A 17,725-nucleotide genomic window follows, 5' to 3' on the forward strand; every position below is an offset into this window, starting at 1 on the left:
TAGATACCCCTCACATGATGGAGAGGCAACGCACAAAAATGCTTTGATCTTTTTGCTAGGTATGATAAAGGAGCACTGAGGGGACCTAAGATTCCTCGGTGCATCTGTTTTGCATTCTGCCGTTTCACCGTCGCATGTTTCCTTGAAGGCCTATACACTTCTATGTCCGGTGATTTTCTGTCCCTTCAGGGAAGCAGAGTAGATGTTGTTGTGCCTCGAGTGCTCTAGCACTCGTCACATCAGACGAGATTACCTAGCATAATACTCAAGCTCTCGGAAGGTTTGCTGTCACCATGCAGATCTGACGAGGCACCTCAAATACGGACAGCAGTGACCCTCCACATCAGACCTAAGGGCGCAGGCTATTTTAGAGGCGGCTGAAGATAAGCCTGCATAAGACAATAGTATAGCTACTCTCTTAAGAGGATGATGCGGAGAGTTAACACTGCGCGCTGCCTTCTCGCATGCAAGCGTATATGCTGCGTCGATTGCACTTCCAGGAGTCCCCCTTTCAGTGTGAAAGGATTAGACACATCGAACGATGCCCACATAAGGCCAAAACTAGCACAGAAGGAGAACTAGCCTTTTCCACCGTCTCAGGGCTGCTCACAAGCTTCTGATCCATGGTGCTCGAGAGCCAACGTGTCCCTATCTGCAAAAAAAAGCGGCAGTTGCTTCCCTCGCATTTACCGCGGTTACACTAGGATCTACACAGTATTTTAGCAAGATTCTTTTAAAAAAGCTGTCGCAAGTGGTTCGTGCTTTGGAATCGAAAAGAACCCCGTATAACATGCCTCTGCACCCTTCTACTGCGTCGCTTCGCAATCCATTGCGCAGTACTTCAAGAAAGCACCTAATTTATCTTGCTTTGTGCCACTCTTTATCGGCTTCGCCAGCAACAGGCAGCAGAGTGATGTCATAAGCCGGTTCGGCCCTGCGTGCACTGCTTTGCAGGACCGAAGTCATCGTAAAACGCCATACCACCATCCGCGGGCACCAACACCAAGCGCGTGAAAAAAGCCCAGCCGCGGCAGACTTATTTGGTAATAATGGAATCATAGTGTCTTTTCTGCGCAATCAGACACTTCGTACTTCAGCAGCAGGAGCAGCACGAAAAAGAGAATTGGGGTGAGAGCCGCGGCCGACGGTCTGGTCTTGACATCCCCATGGGGCTGCCTTTTGAGCCTAGAAGTCCTTAGTGTGTCCCCCCCCGTCCACTCGTCTAGGCTTTGAGTAGCCTTATTGAGGGTATTTGAGTTCTTACATGGCTATATTCTCTCCCTTCTCCCTTTTTATTATGATGCTTGGTCGCCCTCCCCGACTTGCTGGCCTCGGACCGCAGTGGTGTGTAGGACGGCCCCGGGATACCCCCAGTTTCACATGCCTCCCGCAGTTTTTCCCACCACATAGGGCTTATATAGCGGCACCAACGAGAGCTTGAGTAGCTAATATTTGCCCATAAAGCATCAACAAACAGTGCACAGCAGCGATACTCGCACTCCGGCAGGTGGGTTTTCTCTCTGGACCGCTTGGTGGCCTACAGTACGGTACTTCGAGCCCTTCAGGGGGCTTCTCTGCGAGGAGCCTTTTACCCTCTCTAGAGTGGCGTAGCTGACCTATTGAGCCCTTTCGGGGCCCTCGTTTTCATGCGCCCCTGTCAGGTCTGGTCTCAACGAGCAGGCGGAACGTATGTACAGCAGGCGAATGAAGCGAACTGGTAAAGCATTAGCGGCCTTCTACTTAGCGTAAGAGTATCCACGAACCCGTGACACCCTGCAGATCCTAAGCTCCTCAGGGTCACCCAAATGGAGAAGAAATTGCCCGTGCCTAAACCACCTGTCTCTAAGGCAGTCGTTATCGTCGGCAAGGGGCCTCCACCCCCGGGGGGGCCCCCTGGAGGAGGCATTCCAGGGGCCAAGATCGTGCTTCAGGGCAACGGTCCTCCTCCTGGTAAAGCCGCACTGACGAAGCCACCAGCGGCCCCTCTTCCTGGAGGTGCCCCCAAACCTGCCCCACCTGGTGAAAAACCCCGAATAAACCCTTAACCCCTGCTGCACTCAAGCCCCTTCCAGGTGCTGTTGTAAAGTCTGCCGCTTCCAGTGTGGCTGCCTCAGCTATGGCTTCTGCCAAGCCTACAATCTCCAAGCCGGATGTTCCACAACCGGCTCTGAAAGCTGCGCAGAAAGAACTGCCCAAGGCCCCTGGGGTCCCAGCAGGCACCAAACCCCTAGGGAGTCCACCCAAGTCTCCCCTACTGCCGAAAACGCCTTTAAGTGAGTCCAAATCTCCGCTTTCCAAGTCTCCAGAAGATGCAAAAAAGCCGTCTCTTCCGGGAAACGGCGCGCCTAAGCCGCCGGCTACCTCCCAACCCCCCAAACTGCCTGCCTCAGCGGCCAAGGGGCCCCCTGGAGAATCCAAAGCGCCGACATCGAAGATTGTGCCCGACGCTGGAAGCCCCATAGCCGTGAAGGGGTTGCCAGGCGCACCCAAACCTGCAGCTGCTGCGAAGGAATCATCTGGCCCCACCCCACTGCCGGTGCCAGGAGCCTCCCTGAAGCCCGCTGCAGGTGCTGGGAAGCCCGCTAGTCCTCCGAAACAGGAGGCTTCGGGTCCTGCTGGTGCCCCTTCTGCGCCTCCAGGAGCTGACAAGTCAGCGTCCCCTGCACCACCCGTTAAGAAGGCTTCAGTTGCCAGTGCCGGTCAGGCCCCTGGGGTAGGCCCTGAGGCCTCCAAGCCGGCAGCACCTAAGCAGGTGAGCGGCCAGCATATATGTATCTATATACATATGCGTTTTGCTGCAATCTTCGCGGCACAGTGAGAAGAGCTGGTTTTTAGGCAAGCAGCGACGGGCTGGCTTACGCAGCCGAGGGGGTGGTCAAAAGGGAGGGCAAAAGACGGACGGGAATGGACAACGCATGTATGCATGCTGCTGCGTCCTTGCTTTCCTTAGAGCCTGGAGAGTGTCGACGAGTTGGGGCGTTTGCGTGGAGTCGGAGACTTGGCACCGAAGAGCGAACTGGCTCATGATCTCCTAGGAAACTCCATTCCAGTGTTCGACAAGCAGTACGTGGCAGAGGCAACGACCCTGAAAATAGGGAGCTCATAGGGAGTGGTTGCTGTGCGAGTGCTCTACAGTAGTGGCTTAGGCCTCCACGAACGTGTATTTCAATTTCATGGCGAGGCTAAAGGCAGGAGAGGGGCGCAGCGCTTGTAGGTCTGAAATGGGGTTTGTTATTCTTGCCCAGCTCAATCGCAGGAAACGGGGTCCACCCCCGGCTGGAATGCTGGAAGTCGCTTTTACGCTGCATATTTTTTTCCGAGTGATTTCTTTCTCGTTTTTAGGGGAAATTGGGTGGCTTACGCGACAGGACCCGCTTCTCCGCTCCATCATGAAGATCCCGGGAGGCGCAGTAGGTCTAGAGCTAAGCTTGTCGATGCTTCCATTCTTGAGCTGTGGCTTTAGCAGGTCCCTCTTTTCGAGCACAGCCTGCAGCAAGCCTTCCACAAGCTGTGCTGCAGTCGCATGCGCTCGCATAGAAAAACGCTTACTGTGTCTGAAGGCCGGCGCCTGGCCGATCGGAGGCCAGAAATGAGGGACGCTATGAAGGGCCCAGTGGAGAGAGGCCTTGACGCCGGAGCTTTGGGAGGTGTGAGCGTTCCTGGGGGCATCCCTGGCTATTTTATGTCGGTTCCTCCTTGGCCAGTTCCCACACCTATGCCTATGGACGTGGCCAGGTGTTGGGGGACTCATCCTCAGTGGATGAACTTCCCAGACGCTCAGATCTCCCCATATGCTGCATATCCCCCGCAAGCTGTCCGACCACCGCATCCCATGATGTACGGACAACCGTATGCGTATGAAGAGGGCTCCCAGGGTCCTAGCACACAACAGGGGACTCTCCCGGGAAATTACTGGCCGGGGTATCCTCTACAAAGTGAAACCCCGGAACCCCCAAAAGCCGTCAAAAAAGGTAAGCACCACCCTTGGCATCTGTTCGTGGGCCTCGCCGCATATGACATGGGGTAAAGCGCTGCCTGCGACTTCTCCTTGGCCCATTCAAAAGCGTTTCGCCGGAGGGCAAGTGCATGGGCTGCTCTCTGCGTCTCCCGTTCGAGTCCAGATGCAACTGGCAGCAGCGGACCAATCGCTCCGGTGCTTTCGGAAAACCCAGTGGAGGACAGGAGACTCCTCAAGGGGTAAGATGGAGATGCTGTGTGCTTGGAGCAGCCAGGGCTACTGCCTGTTGGTAACGACAACGATTCGTCTTAGTCTTCCACCTTGCAAAGGCGTGTGCCCTTTCCGTATACCTATCGATTACCCACTCTTGTCCCTTCAGCTAAGAAGTGTAATCGCCATGCAGCCGTGTTTAGTCGCTAGATAGTTCCTCCGATCGACCCTTGTGCCAGCTTTCGGGGAAGGGAGCATTCAACCAGCATGTACTCTGCTTCTTGCTCGCTCATGCACGGCCTGTGGTAGCCCCCACTCCAAGGGCACTGATCCATGGCCCCCAGGCGGTGGCTCCTGTGAGGACCAAGATGCAGTCTTTTTTTGTCTTCTTTTTGTTATGCACAAGAGGCGGGATGCCTATTATGAGATCCTTATCTACCAGCAGCTACCGACGCTGCATGGGTGCTTCACTGCGCTGCAGCAGCAAGGGGCTGACTCAGCTAGAAGGAGTTCGAACAAGGGGTTATGTGATGGCTCGAGGAGATGAAGAACTCGGGAAGACCAAGTGGTCCGCTGTCGAGCGGCACGTGAGTCTGAAAGGCCTGCCTCGACTCCCGAAGCCACTCCTGGACTAGCTGCAGCTAGTTTCTGTCCCTTGAGGGCGTCGGCATTGTGGGGTGAAGGTGAGGGGCCTGTAGAGGCGTGGGTTGTTTCTCAGATTAACAACATTAGAGGCGGATATGGCGAGGCCTTTCGGCCTCCGGAGGAGTCTCAGATTCCCCCCAAAACGCCGTCTATGCGGGCCGTGCGCAAGCACTCCGGCACCAGAGACGAAATCTACTCGGGCTTCCGGCCGTACTATGTCCGAGATAAAAAGCCCTATGTTGACGAAGTTATTCCCAGGTACGCTATGTGGACTCATGGAGAACGGGCGGGCTGTTCCTCGTAGACAGGAGAAAAGCGAAGCACAGCAGCGGTCCGATACGCCATTCAGGAGTAGGGAAAGAGCACATGCAGGCTATCTGGCCCCGTCCGTCATCATGCACTTGTACGAGCGGTTACGGCTGAGAGTGACTAGACAGAGCTGCCAAGTCCAAAGGGTGAACTGGAGGGAAGGACCGGTTCAGGCAACGAGACCGAGTTTCTCGTGCTGCATAGAAAGCGACCTCCAGTACCCCTAATGCTAAATGGCCCCAATGCTCGTGTTATTTTTTCAGGTCCGGCGAGCCAAAGGAGGCCTCTAGTGCTTACCCCGTGTTCCCCAAGAAGAACCAGTTGATGCTGAGACCAAAGGAACGTACCTGGGATCGCTGGGGAACTACTGGTTTAACAGCACCCCGCAAGTAAGTGGCCCAGAGACTGTTTCCTTGCCCCTAGAAGCAGCAGTTGCCGCTAACCACCTTTTGGGCCGCAGATGTTCTACTGTGTGGAAGAGCGTAAAGACGCGTCATGCATTTGGCTTTCACGCTGTTCAGGCGGACGTATCAGAGTCTTTCCGAACTCGCCAGCTGTTTCTCAAACCTCGAGGCTGAGGACCAAGACGACGTCATTAGCCTATTGCTGCTGTGTAGAAAGTGCGCTTGTTCATTCCCTGAGCCCGACCCGAAATTCTGGCTACTAATGAGGCCTGTGCTAAGCTATGGCCCTGTTGCTTTGCTCCTGTTAAGCCCAAGACGATGCCTGGGACTGCCTTGGGTGCGAGCCATGCGTAACACTTCAGGTGCTTGGGAGTCTGTATGCATATTGCTGCTGCAGGTTGGAGCAGCAGGTTGAGAAGCAGCACGTGGTGATAGACATGCTAGAGCACGATTTATCGGAGGCTCAAAAGGTTCTGAAGTTCCCGCCAGAATGGCGCTCTCTTGAAGGTCTTGACTTTGCAGGAATGGTGCCTTCAGGTAAAACAGTTGATTCTGCCTTCTTTCCGAAGTCTGCGTACCAGCGCTTCAGCGTGTGCTACCTCCGTCTGTACATGTGCGTGAGCTTGCTGGCCTAGATCTTCACACAAGATTCGTCGTAAGGTGTCTGGTGTGTCACTCGTGTTCTCCTACCAGATACTCCATTCCAGGCGACCGCCGCAACTCCCTTGTTCATCAAGAGTACGAGCTCTTTGCCCTCGAACGTCCCAGAGGACCCTAACGCAAATTTCGGAGTAGGCGTCCCGCTGACAGGTCAGAGTAAGCCAACGCCAGCAACGCGTACCGCTCCAGCAACGGCAGGTGGAACTACACCAGCAGCAAAGCCGGTGGGAGCTGCTAAGCTTACACCGACCCCTGGAGTTGCAGCTGCAGACGGGCCCAAGAAGCCCCCTGCGGGGATGAAGCCTAGGGCACCAGTACTGGGGGCTAAAAAGGTCACGTTCAAGAAAGCGTAGTTCGGGACTGCCCGACATGAGCACGGCGGGTGGGCGCTAAACACGTGTTCACGTATCCGTTTGCTCACTCCGACAGTATCAGGCTGCTTTTGTTTGCCCAAGAGACACCCTACTTGCCTGTCTCGGCAGTGGGAAGTAACAACTTTGGGGCCACACCCGCGTTATTAATCTTTAGGCAGCTGCTGGACTGCCTGCAGCAACGGACGAGACCAACCCTCAGAGCAGCTGCAGTGCCTTTCAAATTTAGCGGCATTTGCAAAGGCAGGGGTAACAGCAAATGGGTTCTTGATTGCAGAGAACACAGGACGGAGCTGCTGCCAGATGTCGCCCCCCGGCGATACGTCCGTCATCCCTTCCTCCCCTAGCAGCAACGGCGGATGTGGAGTGAAAGCCAAGAGACATACCTATCCCTAATTTATGCCACTGACATCTTTGGGCAGGCCTGAAGGCAAGTGTGGCTGCCCCCAGAGGAGGGAGGGAAGTTGGTCTAAGCAGATTCGGCCAGCATTACGCGCCAATCAAGTAGGCGTATTTCTAGCTACAGCGATAGCCGGACCTGCTTTACATTTCCGGCTGTACTTATGATAGCCTCAGATGCCCCCGGAGGAACACTGAATGTCATTTAAAAAGCCGAATTGCATCTGCCTGGGGGCTAGCAAACGCATTATCGGGGAGCGAAGGGCTCCACGCTTCCCTCCAGTCCCTACCAGTGTGGGAACCGCGTGAACGCAGTCATTCTACGGAATCAATGTCGCAGAAAATTAAGTCAATGCAAAGTGAAGAACCGCGCCTCACTGGGCGTCAACGCCAAGGAAAGGATTTTCGATACGCTGCACACCGTCCACCGGAGAGATGAGGACGATTGCGCTGCCCCGTGCCACAATGAGTCCCAAGGACCGCGTGGTATCCAAAAGCCGACTAGAGTCCTCGGGGTCTGCTCCACAAGCACAGCACTATCCCGCTGATGTTGTGTACACAAAAGTGTGCGAAAGGCATCTCTCCCTACTCACTTCGTAAAGGCGCTCCCACAAAACCCATGCCGCTTTCACAGGCGTGAACAGAAGCCCAATTAAGACATGCGAGGGCACCAGGATAACCGCTAGTTCCACTCTGGGGAAGGGGGGTATAAGGGAAAAGGCACGATAGCGATGTGGCCGCCCTCGGGTGAGAAGACGCCAGTTGCAGAGAAGATGCCGCTCGGCGAGACGGATTTGAGGGTTTAGAAAGCGGAGTCAGTGCACAAGGAGGGTCTCACCTCTTAGAAATTCCTCTGTATCGTCCAGCACCAGATTGCATACGGCGTCGTGGCCTTTAAGGGTTCCTTCCACTGCGAGCAAAAACCACCACAAATGGACGCAACCTCTCTTTTGGACTGGTCATGCGACCATTCTCGCTCATACTCGGCGAGATTTTTAGCAGAGCAACAGCTCAACTTGGGGAACTACCAGGCAGATACCCGTAAAGTTCGGTGTCGAGAGCACGGTAAACTGTGCCAGGAGAGGCCCCTCCCATGGGCTGCCCTCATGAGCATGGGCGGCCAGTCATTACACTGCGATAAGTGGGCTGTAGATGTGGTGGAAAACGCTGGAGTACACCTTACCCTCTCGACCTCCCGAGAACTTAACTCGGACCTTCTTGTTAAGAAACTTGGAGGGGTCGATAACGGAGCGCGCATCCTTCGAAGCCATTTTTCATGCTTGAGAAAGAGATCAATGCAATGGAGGAAAAGCAATGCTTAGCAGACTAGGCTATTGGAAGGTCTGCTTGCCACTGCAGGGACGGCCGCAACTGCGAACCTACCGCTCTGTACTGAATAGGGCTTGCTTGAGGGAGCCTTCCTGGCGTCGGGGTGGCTGCTGCGGCGTGTCCTTCTTAAAGCAAACGCAGAGACTTTAGCGGCAGTTTACTTAGGACCCGAATTTCTCACAGTCCATCTAAGCAGTGTGCCATTCTGGGGCAGCCCGTGTGGACTCCGAACTTTGCCGCCTCGGACAGCGGCGCTAGTTTTTTAATCTCTAAAATACCTAACCGCAAAGGCTTTTCTCTCATGATCTGTGCAGGAAAACGTACTGGCAGAGTCCAAAGAATCGTATACCCAGGCAACGGCTCCATCCGCAGCAGCATCTGCGGTGCAAGCGGCGATGGCGACAGTGCCGCCACAACTGCACCCCTCCCGTGCCCTTGGCTGTATTCGTTGTTACTTTACCGCACTGCGCATAGCGGGTAATGCTACTCCAGATGCAGTGGCAGACACGCCGGCAACTGCTGGAACCGTATCTTGGGCAGCAACACCAGCCACCTTTTCTTCACAGCGGCAGCACTTCTCCGCATCTGTGGGGGGAAAGGCAGTGGCAGCCTCAGCAAAGGCAGCATCCCAGGCCGGTGTGTTGCGTGCGGGTACGCTGCTGCTGAATGACCCTCCCCCTGAATATGAAGTGTCGGTACATCGCGGGCTCAAAGTGCAGGCCTCCCTGATGTTGCAGCGACTTCCTCTGACCTACAAGGAACCTGAACATGAGCGGCAGTTTCGGCTCTACAAAGAAGAATGGGAGCGTTCAACAGGCAACACCACGGTTCTGAGCGACGAGATAACGTACATGCAGCTGCCTGGGCATTTCTTAGAAACGCAGCAGCAGCAACAGCAGCGGGAGAAACAGCAGGAGAAAACAGGTGATGCGCAGGTGTCCGAGCTGGACATGCTGCTACAGCAGCAGGGGCTAACGTTGCAAAGGCACAAAACAAAGAGGCAGAAGCAGCATCAGCAAGAGCAAGCCGTAAGCAGCCACTGTATTGCGCCCTAGCAGCAGTCCTAGAGGCCCATGGAAAGGTCACGTTGGGATTGGGCTTTTACTTGTGGCAACAACACCTGCCATAGATCGTGCATATGGTGTGCAGGCTGACTCTGGGAGTGCCGCATCAACAACAGGAGAGCGAGAGGAGCAGTCCCTCTCCCGAAGCCCAGAGAGGGTGCTGCTGCTCCTGGTGCGCTATGCCAACGGCTGGCAGTTGCCGGTAGAAGACAGAAGACATGGCCAAACAATGAGACAGGTCAGTTGTTGAGGCTATTAATTTTTCTGTACCCAACCCGGAGCGATGCGATGCCAAACGTCTACTAGTCCCTAATACCCTACCTGCAGTCGAAACCTTATCAAGGAACTAAGCTTGATTGCACATCGTGCCGAAAATACAAGGTGCCAGTTGTCAGCTCTCAGAGGCATGGCACTCACAGAGGCCATCACTCTAGGGGTCTGCTGAGACTCTGTTCGTTGCTCTCATCACCGACTTTTCTGTGTACTTCTGCTTGTGTTGCGCTGTGCCTCCGCACCGCCTCTCTGTCGCCTAATTTCAGTAACAGTGCTCGCTTCACATGACTGTATAATTGCACAAGCTGCTGTTGCTGGCGGTTATGCTGCAGACTCTGGCGCGGCTATGCATGCAACAGCTGGGCTTGCGTGAAGCGCCTTTCATGGTCGGCTTTGCCCCGGCTGCAGTGCAGCACATCAGAAACAAACCAAGAGAAACCGTGCAAGGCCGTCAGGTGTGGCGTCAAGTTAATTTTAATCGTCTTTCTGCCACTCCTCCTCCTTTCTTACCCGCTGGACTGCTTTCTCTGTACCTGTCCATGGCACTCTGCCTCCCTGCCTGCGTGTGTATATGTGTGTACATGTGTCTTTGTGTCTGCATTCGCATGTGACTTATTTGTGTGTGCATGTGTGTGTACGTGTGTGTATGTGTGTACCTACTTCCTTTTCTGTGTTTTGATCGCATGCTGTACCTGATCGTGGTTGCGGTTGCTGGGGTGTCTCATGCCTTAGTCTGTCCCAAACTTCGTTAGCCGCTTGCATAGATGTGTCACTGCTCTCCCCCAACTCCGTTCCTCTTGAGTCATTTCGTTTGTCCTTGTACTGCTGAGTTGCACGTGCGTATCTCTCTCCGTAGGTGTTCTTCTATCGAGCTTATCACGTATTCGGGCAGCCCCAGGTGTGTCCCCCCGCCAACAGCCCAGTATGCGACTGGGCGTGGTTGCCGGCAGAAGAAGCCAAGCATCGCATGTCTCTCAATGCTTTTAGTGCAATTAGGGATGCACTGTTGCTAGGCTGATCTTCAGTGGAGTAGTAAGAGCAGCAGATGATGCAGTGGCTCTCGTGAAGGCCGTGCTGCTGCTGCTCTTCCCAACCTGGGCTGCAGCAGCATCAAGCTAGGTGGTCAAGGGTTGCTTTCCACCTCTGGCTTAGTGAGCCAATATGTGCATTACTACGCTCTGCTCTCGGAGCTTCAGGTGCCCCATGCTGGTTAGTGCGCGTTGCGCCCTATAGGGGCAGCAAGATAGCATTTCGGGACTCCCCGCAGCGCACCTTGGGCGCAACCAGCCGCAATCGTCTCTGCCGTCGACTCAAATGCTGTTTTTGACACTGCCTATATAGCTGTCGCTATCAATGGCTTTGTAGCTGTGCATTCAATGCTTTTGCAATACGGCTTCCTACGGTTGGATGAATTGACCTGCTCTATGGGGAATCTCCACTACGTTTTGGAATGTTCCGTCAGTCTCCCCTTTTGTGTGCATCTACATCCGGCTGTATCCGCGAAGCGGCAGTTATGAGTCCAATTGGTAAAAGATTCTTACTTGCGATGAGCTGTTGTTCCATTGTGGCGTGCAATTTGGAGTGCCTCGCGTTTTGGGTGTTTCTTGTCAAAGGGGACTCCATCAGGGTGGCTAATTTCATTTTTGTATTAAGGTTTCCCTTCACGAGTTTCACAACAGAAAGGAGCAACCAAAGTGCTCACATCAGTTTATGGAATGCTCTTCGAAGGGATTAGCAGGCCTCAGGGTTAAGTTTAGAGCTCCCACTGCCTTTCGAGCCACGCCAGCAACCGCTTATGCAGAAAGACTCTAGTTTGAGTATATTAGCTCATTCCGGCATAGGCTTTAGCGCATTCGGCTTAGCGGGAGATTAGTAATGGTGGCTACTTGAATGTATGGTGCCCGGCTGACGGTTCGATTTGGTGCTCCGGACACGGTATAGATGGTCATTATTTGTTAGCGTTTTCAATTATGGGTGTGTATATGCACCTTTACTGGACTATGGGGCATCTGCTTGTAGAAAACAACTAGGCTCATGGATGCGTTCCGTCGTCCATTGTGAGTCCTGTGGTTTCGAGGGCAAAGAGGGGGCGGTAGCCCGTTAAGTGAGAATGCACATTTAGGTCTTGAATCTTGCTGGAAAGCCAGCGGGAATTTTTACGTGAGTGGCTGTGCGGCGTTGAGAATGAACCGTAGCGGATGTGTTCGATGCCAACACAAATGGCGTGATACACTTTGACAGTCATCGTGGTTCACTTTTTATCTGGATGCATTTGTCGGGTATCCATTTTGAGGTATGGCTTAGCTTTACTAAGTGTCTACATTCGGTTTACATGTGGGCTATTTTGATGTGGTACGTGGCCGTTCAGACCGCGCCACTGCGGCTCGCTCTGTAACGGCTACCCCTCTTTCCCTTTTGCCTAACACCATGTTATTGCGGGGTGAGTGGGGCAATAATCTATCTGCTGGGAAACAGGACCTTTCAATAAGGATGCTGGATGGTTTTCAGATTGTGGATGGCCTTACGATATCAGATATGATTCTGCAGAAGGGGCAGATGGTTTGAGACCCAAACCTGAGAGAAGCAATGAGGTTGGCGGACCCAAAGTACAGAATGAATAAAAGAGCGAGAAAGTATGAAATTAAAGGCTGTTTTAGGCTGTACCAAGTCGAGCAGTGCGCAGCTAAATTCGCCATCTAAAGAAACACCAGAACTGGGCGCTTTTAAGCCAAATTACAGGTAAGCTTTAGGTGCCATAGCAATACGCGAACGGCCACAGCAGTGGCACTGGCTTCGTATGCAAACATGAGAGAGCGAGTTTCTCACAGAAGACAGCTGTCACATTGGATGGAGTGCATCAATGGAGGCAACGACTGCACAGCATAGCCTGAGGAACAGGTCAGAAAACACATGCCGAGACAAAAAGTCTTTGGGGGAGAAAGCCTTGCATCTATCTGCGCCGAATCTTCACCTCATGGCGCGGATTCAGAGATTAAAATGGAGAAGAACGTTTCTATCTTCATCCTGGTGCGTGACAGAAGGAACGCAATACTTGTACTGGGGCATATACCAAAACTCGAAGCATTGCGACTGCAGCTACAAGGGCGGCAAAACTAGAGAAAGAAAGAGTCGTAGCAGCACAAATAGCAGTACTGAAAGAAGTAACAACGGTATCAGCAAAAGTAACAGTTAGCCCAACTTGCATAACCACAGGAAGCTTGTGGAGGGTGGGATGGCACATATATCAGTCACAGAGCTAGCAGTGGCACGAATATAGACGCACGGCTAGCAGCAACAATGCCAGGAGGATTTGGTGTGTCAGACACAACAGCAGAGGTTGCGGCGGATTCATCGAAGGAAACAGCATTTCGTTAGTTCTCGCAGCGGGACTGTCTCCCTGCATCGGTCAATAACGCATGAAACTAGGACGTAGTCGCAAAAAGATTGCAGCTGTGCAATGCTACAGGTAAATCAACAGAATTATCTCGTCAGACGACGCTGTTTTTATGCGAAATGTCACGAGAGAATACTCTATGTAACATAGAACAAGCGACTATGCATTTAGTCTCCTGGTTCACTACATGTTTGGTGAACAGTTCCTGTCATTAAAGTCTTCAATTAGGTCTCTACGAGCATCAACGTCTCAACCGAAGGCTGACATGCAATGAGAGCTGCATTGGAAGTACTGCAGTCACCGAGGAAACAAACCGTGCTATCTCTATACCCCAGACCGTTTGCCACGTGTTCTTTTAGAGTCGTTTGAGGGATGTTCCGGTGCCTCACGCTTTTCATATGGCTTTATAGACAATTTGAGCATCACTGGAAAAGATTTTCTTAAGGTGATAAAGAATGGGTAGGCTTTCAACCTAACGCAGGGTCGTGTATAAGTGCGTTCAGGACAGAGCACTCACAGGCGGAAAAAGCTATCGAGTGTAGGCAGTTGGAAGATTGGCTTAGTGGAACCGGGCATGAATCTTCATCTAAAAGCGTAAAATTTGTTCGTCATGCAAGCCTTTGCATTCTCTGGTAGTGAGGGCACAAATAGAAGCTCGCTTCTACCCAAGAGAGCATTCAGGTGATGGAATAGGGAACAAGGCCGATCGACAAGACCGCAATTTTGCAAATTCAGCTTTTCCGTAGCTTTAAAAATTATTTTTAAAGCAACCGTTAGAAGACGTTATGATATTGAGGAACTGTTTTGAATAGTTTTACCATCTGTTTGCTTTCGGGACATGGCTTCCTTTGACACTCACACAGGTTTGATTGTTATTAAGATCAAAAAACCAATGCTTTTAGGATGACCGCTACAAGCAGGAGTAAGTACAAAGACTCATTAGTAAGTGTAGAGTCGCGCCCAAGATGTATGCGAGGAATGCCTTTCTAGCTTATCATGTGGTAGCCCTAGAGTGTCCATTGGGCTAAGTGTAAGAAGAGATCGTTTCTGGCTCCGTACGAGTTGAAATTTGGTCGGGGAAGAGAATCTGATTCTGGGCTCGAGGGATGGGCGTATTCCCCTGGGATTGCATGAAACGCTCCGTCTAGCGTCTCCGCAAGGAGCCACTTAACCCTAAGATGTGCGTTACTGGATGCTCTCCAAAAGAGCTCACACACTTTCTGCCAACGCCCAGCTCGGGTGTGCGTAGCTGCACTGCACGAAGCATCTCGCTCGCACACATCCAACTGTTCGATATGGGAGGGAGCGATTACGGTACTCTGCACCTAATAGGATACGAGCGCACTAACCGACTGGTCAATCCCTTACTAATTCTGAGCTGAATATAAAAAAAGGGCAAAATTCAATTGTACGATGGCCTGCTACAGAGCACCTTGAAGGCAACTACGCAAAACCCCTCGGTTACTGGCCCAAAGGTGGGCATTCGAGAGCCTTGGATCAAAGGACTGTTTTGGCGTAGTTCTAAAGTCCCGGCGGGTAGCCATGAAGTGAATCCGTGTGAAACAGATCGTAAGCTGGAACTCTGAGCCGGTCAGCGCTGCCTGCTTACGCACTCGCCTGCGGCGTGTGTCTAGGGTTGCAAAAAAAGGAACCCTCCACCACTCATAGTAACATCGATGCAAAAACTGTGAGTTTCAAATAATCGGAAAGATAACGAGTTATGAGAGCGTTTTTCGCAGCAGTCTATATCAAGCAGTTTACTCATTGAAGAAAAGCACCGAATTTGGACGAACGTGGAATAGCTGCTCCCCACAGTACTCATGTCCACCGACTATCAGATTAGCGACTTGTAGACGATACGTGGTTGTAAGATGACCGTGAACAAGCAGAATGGACCGAAATGCACCCCATTAGACAGCTGGCACTTTTGATGTGGGTGTACCATGGCCAACGACGATTGGAATATGGACGAATATGAAGGTTATATACATGGCCCTTATCACTGATTCTTGGCGTTTTCATTATCTAAAGTGCGTTTCACCAATCTACTTGGTTACGGAATCGTTCGTAGGCGCCCGTCGTTTCTCGGGAGCATGGGGGCTCATGGGGCTTTAAGGGCCCCCGTGGACTGTCCCCTGCCAACTCCTGTCCGGATTTGGCATTTACGTACTGTTCTATTGGAGTTCACATGCTTCAGATGCAGCATTGTCGCGGCAACACAATCCCCCAGAGTGCTTAGTCGCAGCTGCTCTCAGAACAAAATGGCGCTTGCCGCCAAGAGACTCCTTTCTTCCTTCCGGACTCTGCGGGTGCGAATGCTGCTGTGTGTGTCACTAACTGCTTATATATATTGCTATACTTGGCCGTTCCTGACGCTCCTAAAGGTGTTGGGGTCCACTATCGTGTACGCATGCAGCAGGCTCTGGGGAGAGGCTCAGACTGAGGCCTAAACCAGGCGCGCCTTGCTCATTGAGCCACAAATAACCATGAAATTTTCGTCCTTAATTATGCATCTAAGCATGCTTCTCCTGTATTCTGCACAAAGATGCCAAATCCCCCTCCATGCGTCTGCGGCTTCAGGGTTTTTCCTCTACAGCAAGGGTTTTCGTGGACCGCAATACCAAGGTTATCTGCCAGGGTCTAACCGGCCACCAGGTGAGTAATATATACAGAGTTTGCATGATGCAACGCCTTGGTTCGATGCGGTGATCTGTGGGTATATTTCAGTACTTTGAGGGCTAGTGAAGCGTTCTAGAAGGAGGGTTTCTTTCTGCGCTGCCCTTCTCATATTCTGCAGGGCAGCTTCCACAGTGAGCAGGCGCTGTTATATGGCACGCAACTCGTTGGCGGTGTCAATCCGACCAAAGGAGGAACCACCTGGAGCAGCTCTGATGGAAACTTCAAGTTGCCAGTGTTCAAGTCTGTGAAAGAGGTGCTGCTCCCGATACACAAGCAACGTGAAATGACATTCCTATTGATCCTTAGTCGTAATATGTACTATCACTCAGCGAGGAGCGTAGTACTGTTAAGCATCCGGGGGGTTGTTTACCCTCCAATTCCCATTATTTGCGTCCCGTTTGAATGCCCCGCTGCAGGCAAAGGAGGCAACGGGCTGCCATGCTTCTGTGATCTTCGTGCCCCCCCCATTCGCCGCTTCTGCGATTCTTGATTGCGTCGAGGCTGGCTTGGATTTGGCAGTTTGTATCACTGAGGGCATTCCCCAGCACGACATGGCCATGGTCAAGAAACGGCTTAGCCAGCAGAGCACCACGCGCCTCATCGGACCCAACTGCCCAGGCATAATCAAACCAGGCGAATGCAAAATTGGCATTATGCCCGGCTACATACATCAAAAGGGATGCATCGGTATAGCCTCTGCTGCAAGCTGACGCCGTGCCGCGAGCGACCTTTTTCACTTGTTGTTCTGCTTTCCCCCATGACCGAAAACTTCCGCTGCGCTAGATTCCATGCTGAAACAACACTTCTAAGTGAGCTCGTGTGCGTGTCAGTCGTGTGATTTTGCACCAGGAATAGTTAGCCGGAGTGGTACGCTTACATATGAGGCGGTTAACCAGACAACGGAGGTTGGCTTGGGCCAGTCCACATGTGTGGGTATCGGCGGAGATCCCTTCAATGGCACTAACTTCATCGACTGCCTGGAGAAATTCGTCGCAGATCCTGAAACAAAAGGCAAGTCGGGCACTTGGAGTAGGGTAGACTGGCTTGGGGCTCCCTTCCCCTCGACAGGCACAACACCCTAGTTGGCGCGTTCTTTCCTAATGCTGGATGTGCCGAACTACACTATATGGGGGTATTCCATGATCCTATTTGCATTTAAGGAATTTAACTGCCACTGTAATGGAATCGGACGAACGCCAAAGTCCTTATACTATTCATTGCACTGCATAGCAACAGAGGGGAGGTGTGTCGGGTGTCTGCAGGCATTGTAATGATTGGTGAAATAGGAGGATCCGCCGAGGAGGAAGCTGCCGAGTGGCTGAAAAGTAAGTCGCCTGTCGCTTTTGCACTCTTTTGAAACTGAGTGGCTGACTCGGCGGCGTTTTCCGTGTTGAGTTGAAGCTCGATGTATATCCCTTTTCCCCTGTTGTCTAGTAGCTTCGTTCGCCGTGTCACACCCTGCAGTCCACACCATGCGTTCCCGCTCCTTTGTGATATGCCGCAGAGCACAACTGTGGAAAGCCTGTGGTCTCGTTCATTGCGGGAGGAAGTGCCCCTCCTGGCAGGAGGATGGGTCATGCGGGTGCAATTGTCAGCGGCGGTAAAGGTACTGCTGCTGGGAAGGTTGCGGCCCTGCAAGACGCAGGCGTTGTGGTGGTAGAAAATCCAGCTAAGATCGGGGAGGCTATGCTGGAGGCCATGAGGGAAAAGGGCCTTGCATAATGGCCGCCTGCACTATCCCAACCGTGTGCTAAGGGGCGCAGTTGAGTGCCAGTGAACGGTGGGCACAGCACCCTTGCGATACTGCCCGTAGCTCAGCGAAGACTCAGCAGCCTCAGTTGAATCGCACATATATTTGTCCACTGCAATGGCAGGGTGGCAAGCCGGAAGCGCGCGGCATTACGCGATAGCCTTGCTCCACCCAGACGCTAACACCCGTAACAATGTATTTGACGACGCTGTATTCCCTTCTTGCGGTAGCTGGAGTAGCAGGTACCCGTGAGAAGGCTCAAGGGGGATTGTGTCGCCAC

General features: G+C 52.6%; 4 protein-coding genes across 4 annotated transcripts; 3 read left to right on the forward strand and 1 right to left on the reverse strand.

Annotated features, from left to right (window-relative positions):
• Window positions 1–1,805: 1,805 nt before the first annotated feature.
• On the forward strand, window positions 1,806–6,539 carry LOC34623645 (nascent polypeptide-associated complex subunit alpha, muscle-specific form). Its single transcript, XM_026337647.1, has 11 exons — window positions 1,806–2,019; window positions 2,073–2,752; window positions 2,951–3,063; window positions 3,343–3,410; window positions 3,561–3,971; window positions 4,673–4,755; window positions 4,887–5,071; window positions 5,386–5,511; window positions 5,644–5,742; window positions 5,924–6,063; window positions 6,220–6,539. Exons 1-11 carry the CDS (start codon window positions 1,806–1,808, stop codon window positions 6,537–6,539), a joined length of 2,439 nt encoding a protein of 812 aa, XP_026193432.1.
• A 791-nt stretch (window positions 6,540–7,330) lies between these two features.
• Window positions 7,331–8,227, reverse strand: LOC34623644 (U6 snRNA-associated Sm-like protein LSm7). The gene is made up of 3 exons (XM_026337655.1): window positions 8,140–8,227; window positions 7,795–7,866; window positions 7,331–7,473 (listed from the first exon to the last, which is right to left on the reverse strand). Exons 1-3 carry the CDS (start codon window positions 8,225–8,227, stop codon window positions 7,331–7,333), a joined length of 303 nt encoding a protein of 100 aa, XP_026193440.1.
• A 29-nt stretch (window positions 8,228–8,256) lies between these two features.
• LOC34623643 (AF4/FMR2 family member 4) lies at window positions 8,257–10,640 on the forward strand. Its single transcript, XM_026337648.1, has 5 exons — window positions 8,257–8,277; window positions 8,600–9,313; window positions 9,435–9,587; window positions 9,955–10,077; window positions 10,479–10,640. Exons 1-5 carry the CDS (start codon window positions 8,257–8,259, stop codon window positions 10,638–10,640), a joined length of 1,173 nt encoding a protein of 390 aa, XP_026193433.1.
• Window positions 10,641–15,578: 4,938 nt separating this feature from the next.
• LOC34623642 (succinate--CoA ligase [ADP-forming] subunit alpha-1, mitochondrial) lies at window positions 15,579–17,417 on the forward strand. Its single transcript, XM_026337649.1, has 6 exons — window positions 15,579–15,671; window positions 15,814–15,948; window positions 16,112–16,382; window positions 16,545–16,706; window positions 16,958–17,020; window positions 17,200–17,417. Exons 1-6 carry the CDS (start codon window positions 15,579–15,581, stop codon window positions 17,415–17,417), a joined length of 942 nt encoding a protein of 313 aa, XP_026193434.1.
• The last annotated feature ends 308 nt before the right edge of the window (window positions 17,418–17,725 follow it).

This window comes from Cyclospora cayetanensis, unplaced genomic scaffold, assembly GCF_002999335.1.
Source record: "Cyclospora cayetanensis isolate NF1_C8 unplaced genomic scaffold, CcayRef3 CcayRef3_contig_199, whole genome shotgun sequence".
Classification (NCBI taxonomy): domain Eukaryota; phylum Apicomplexa; class Conoidasida; order Eucoccidiorida; family Eimeriidae; genus Cyclospora; species Cyclospora cayetanensis.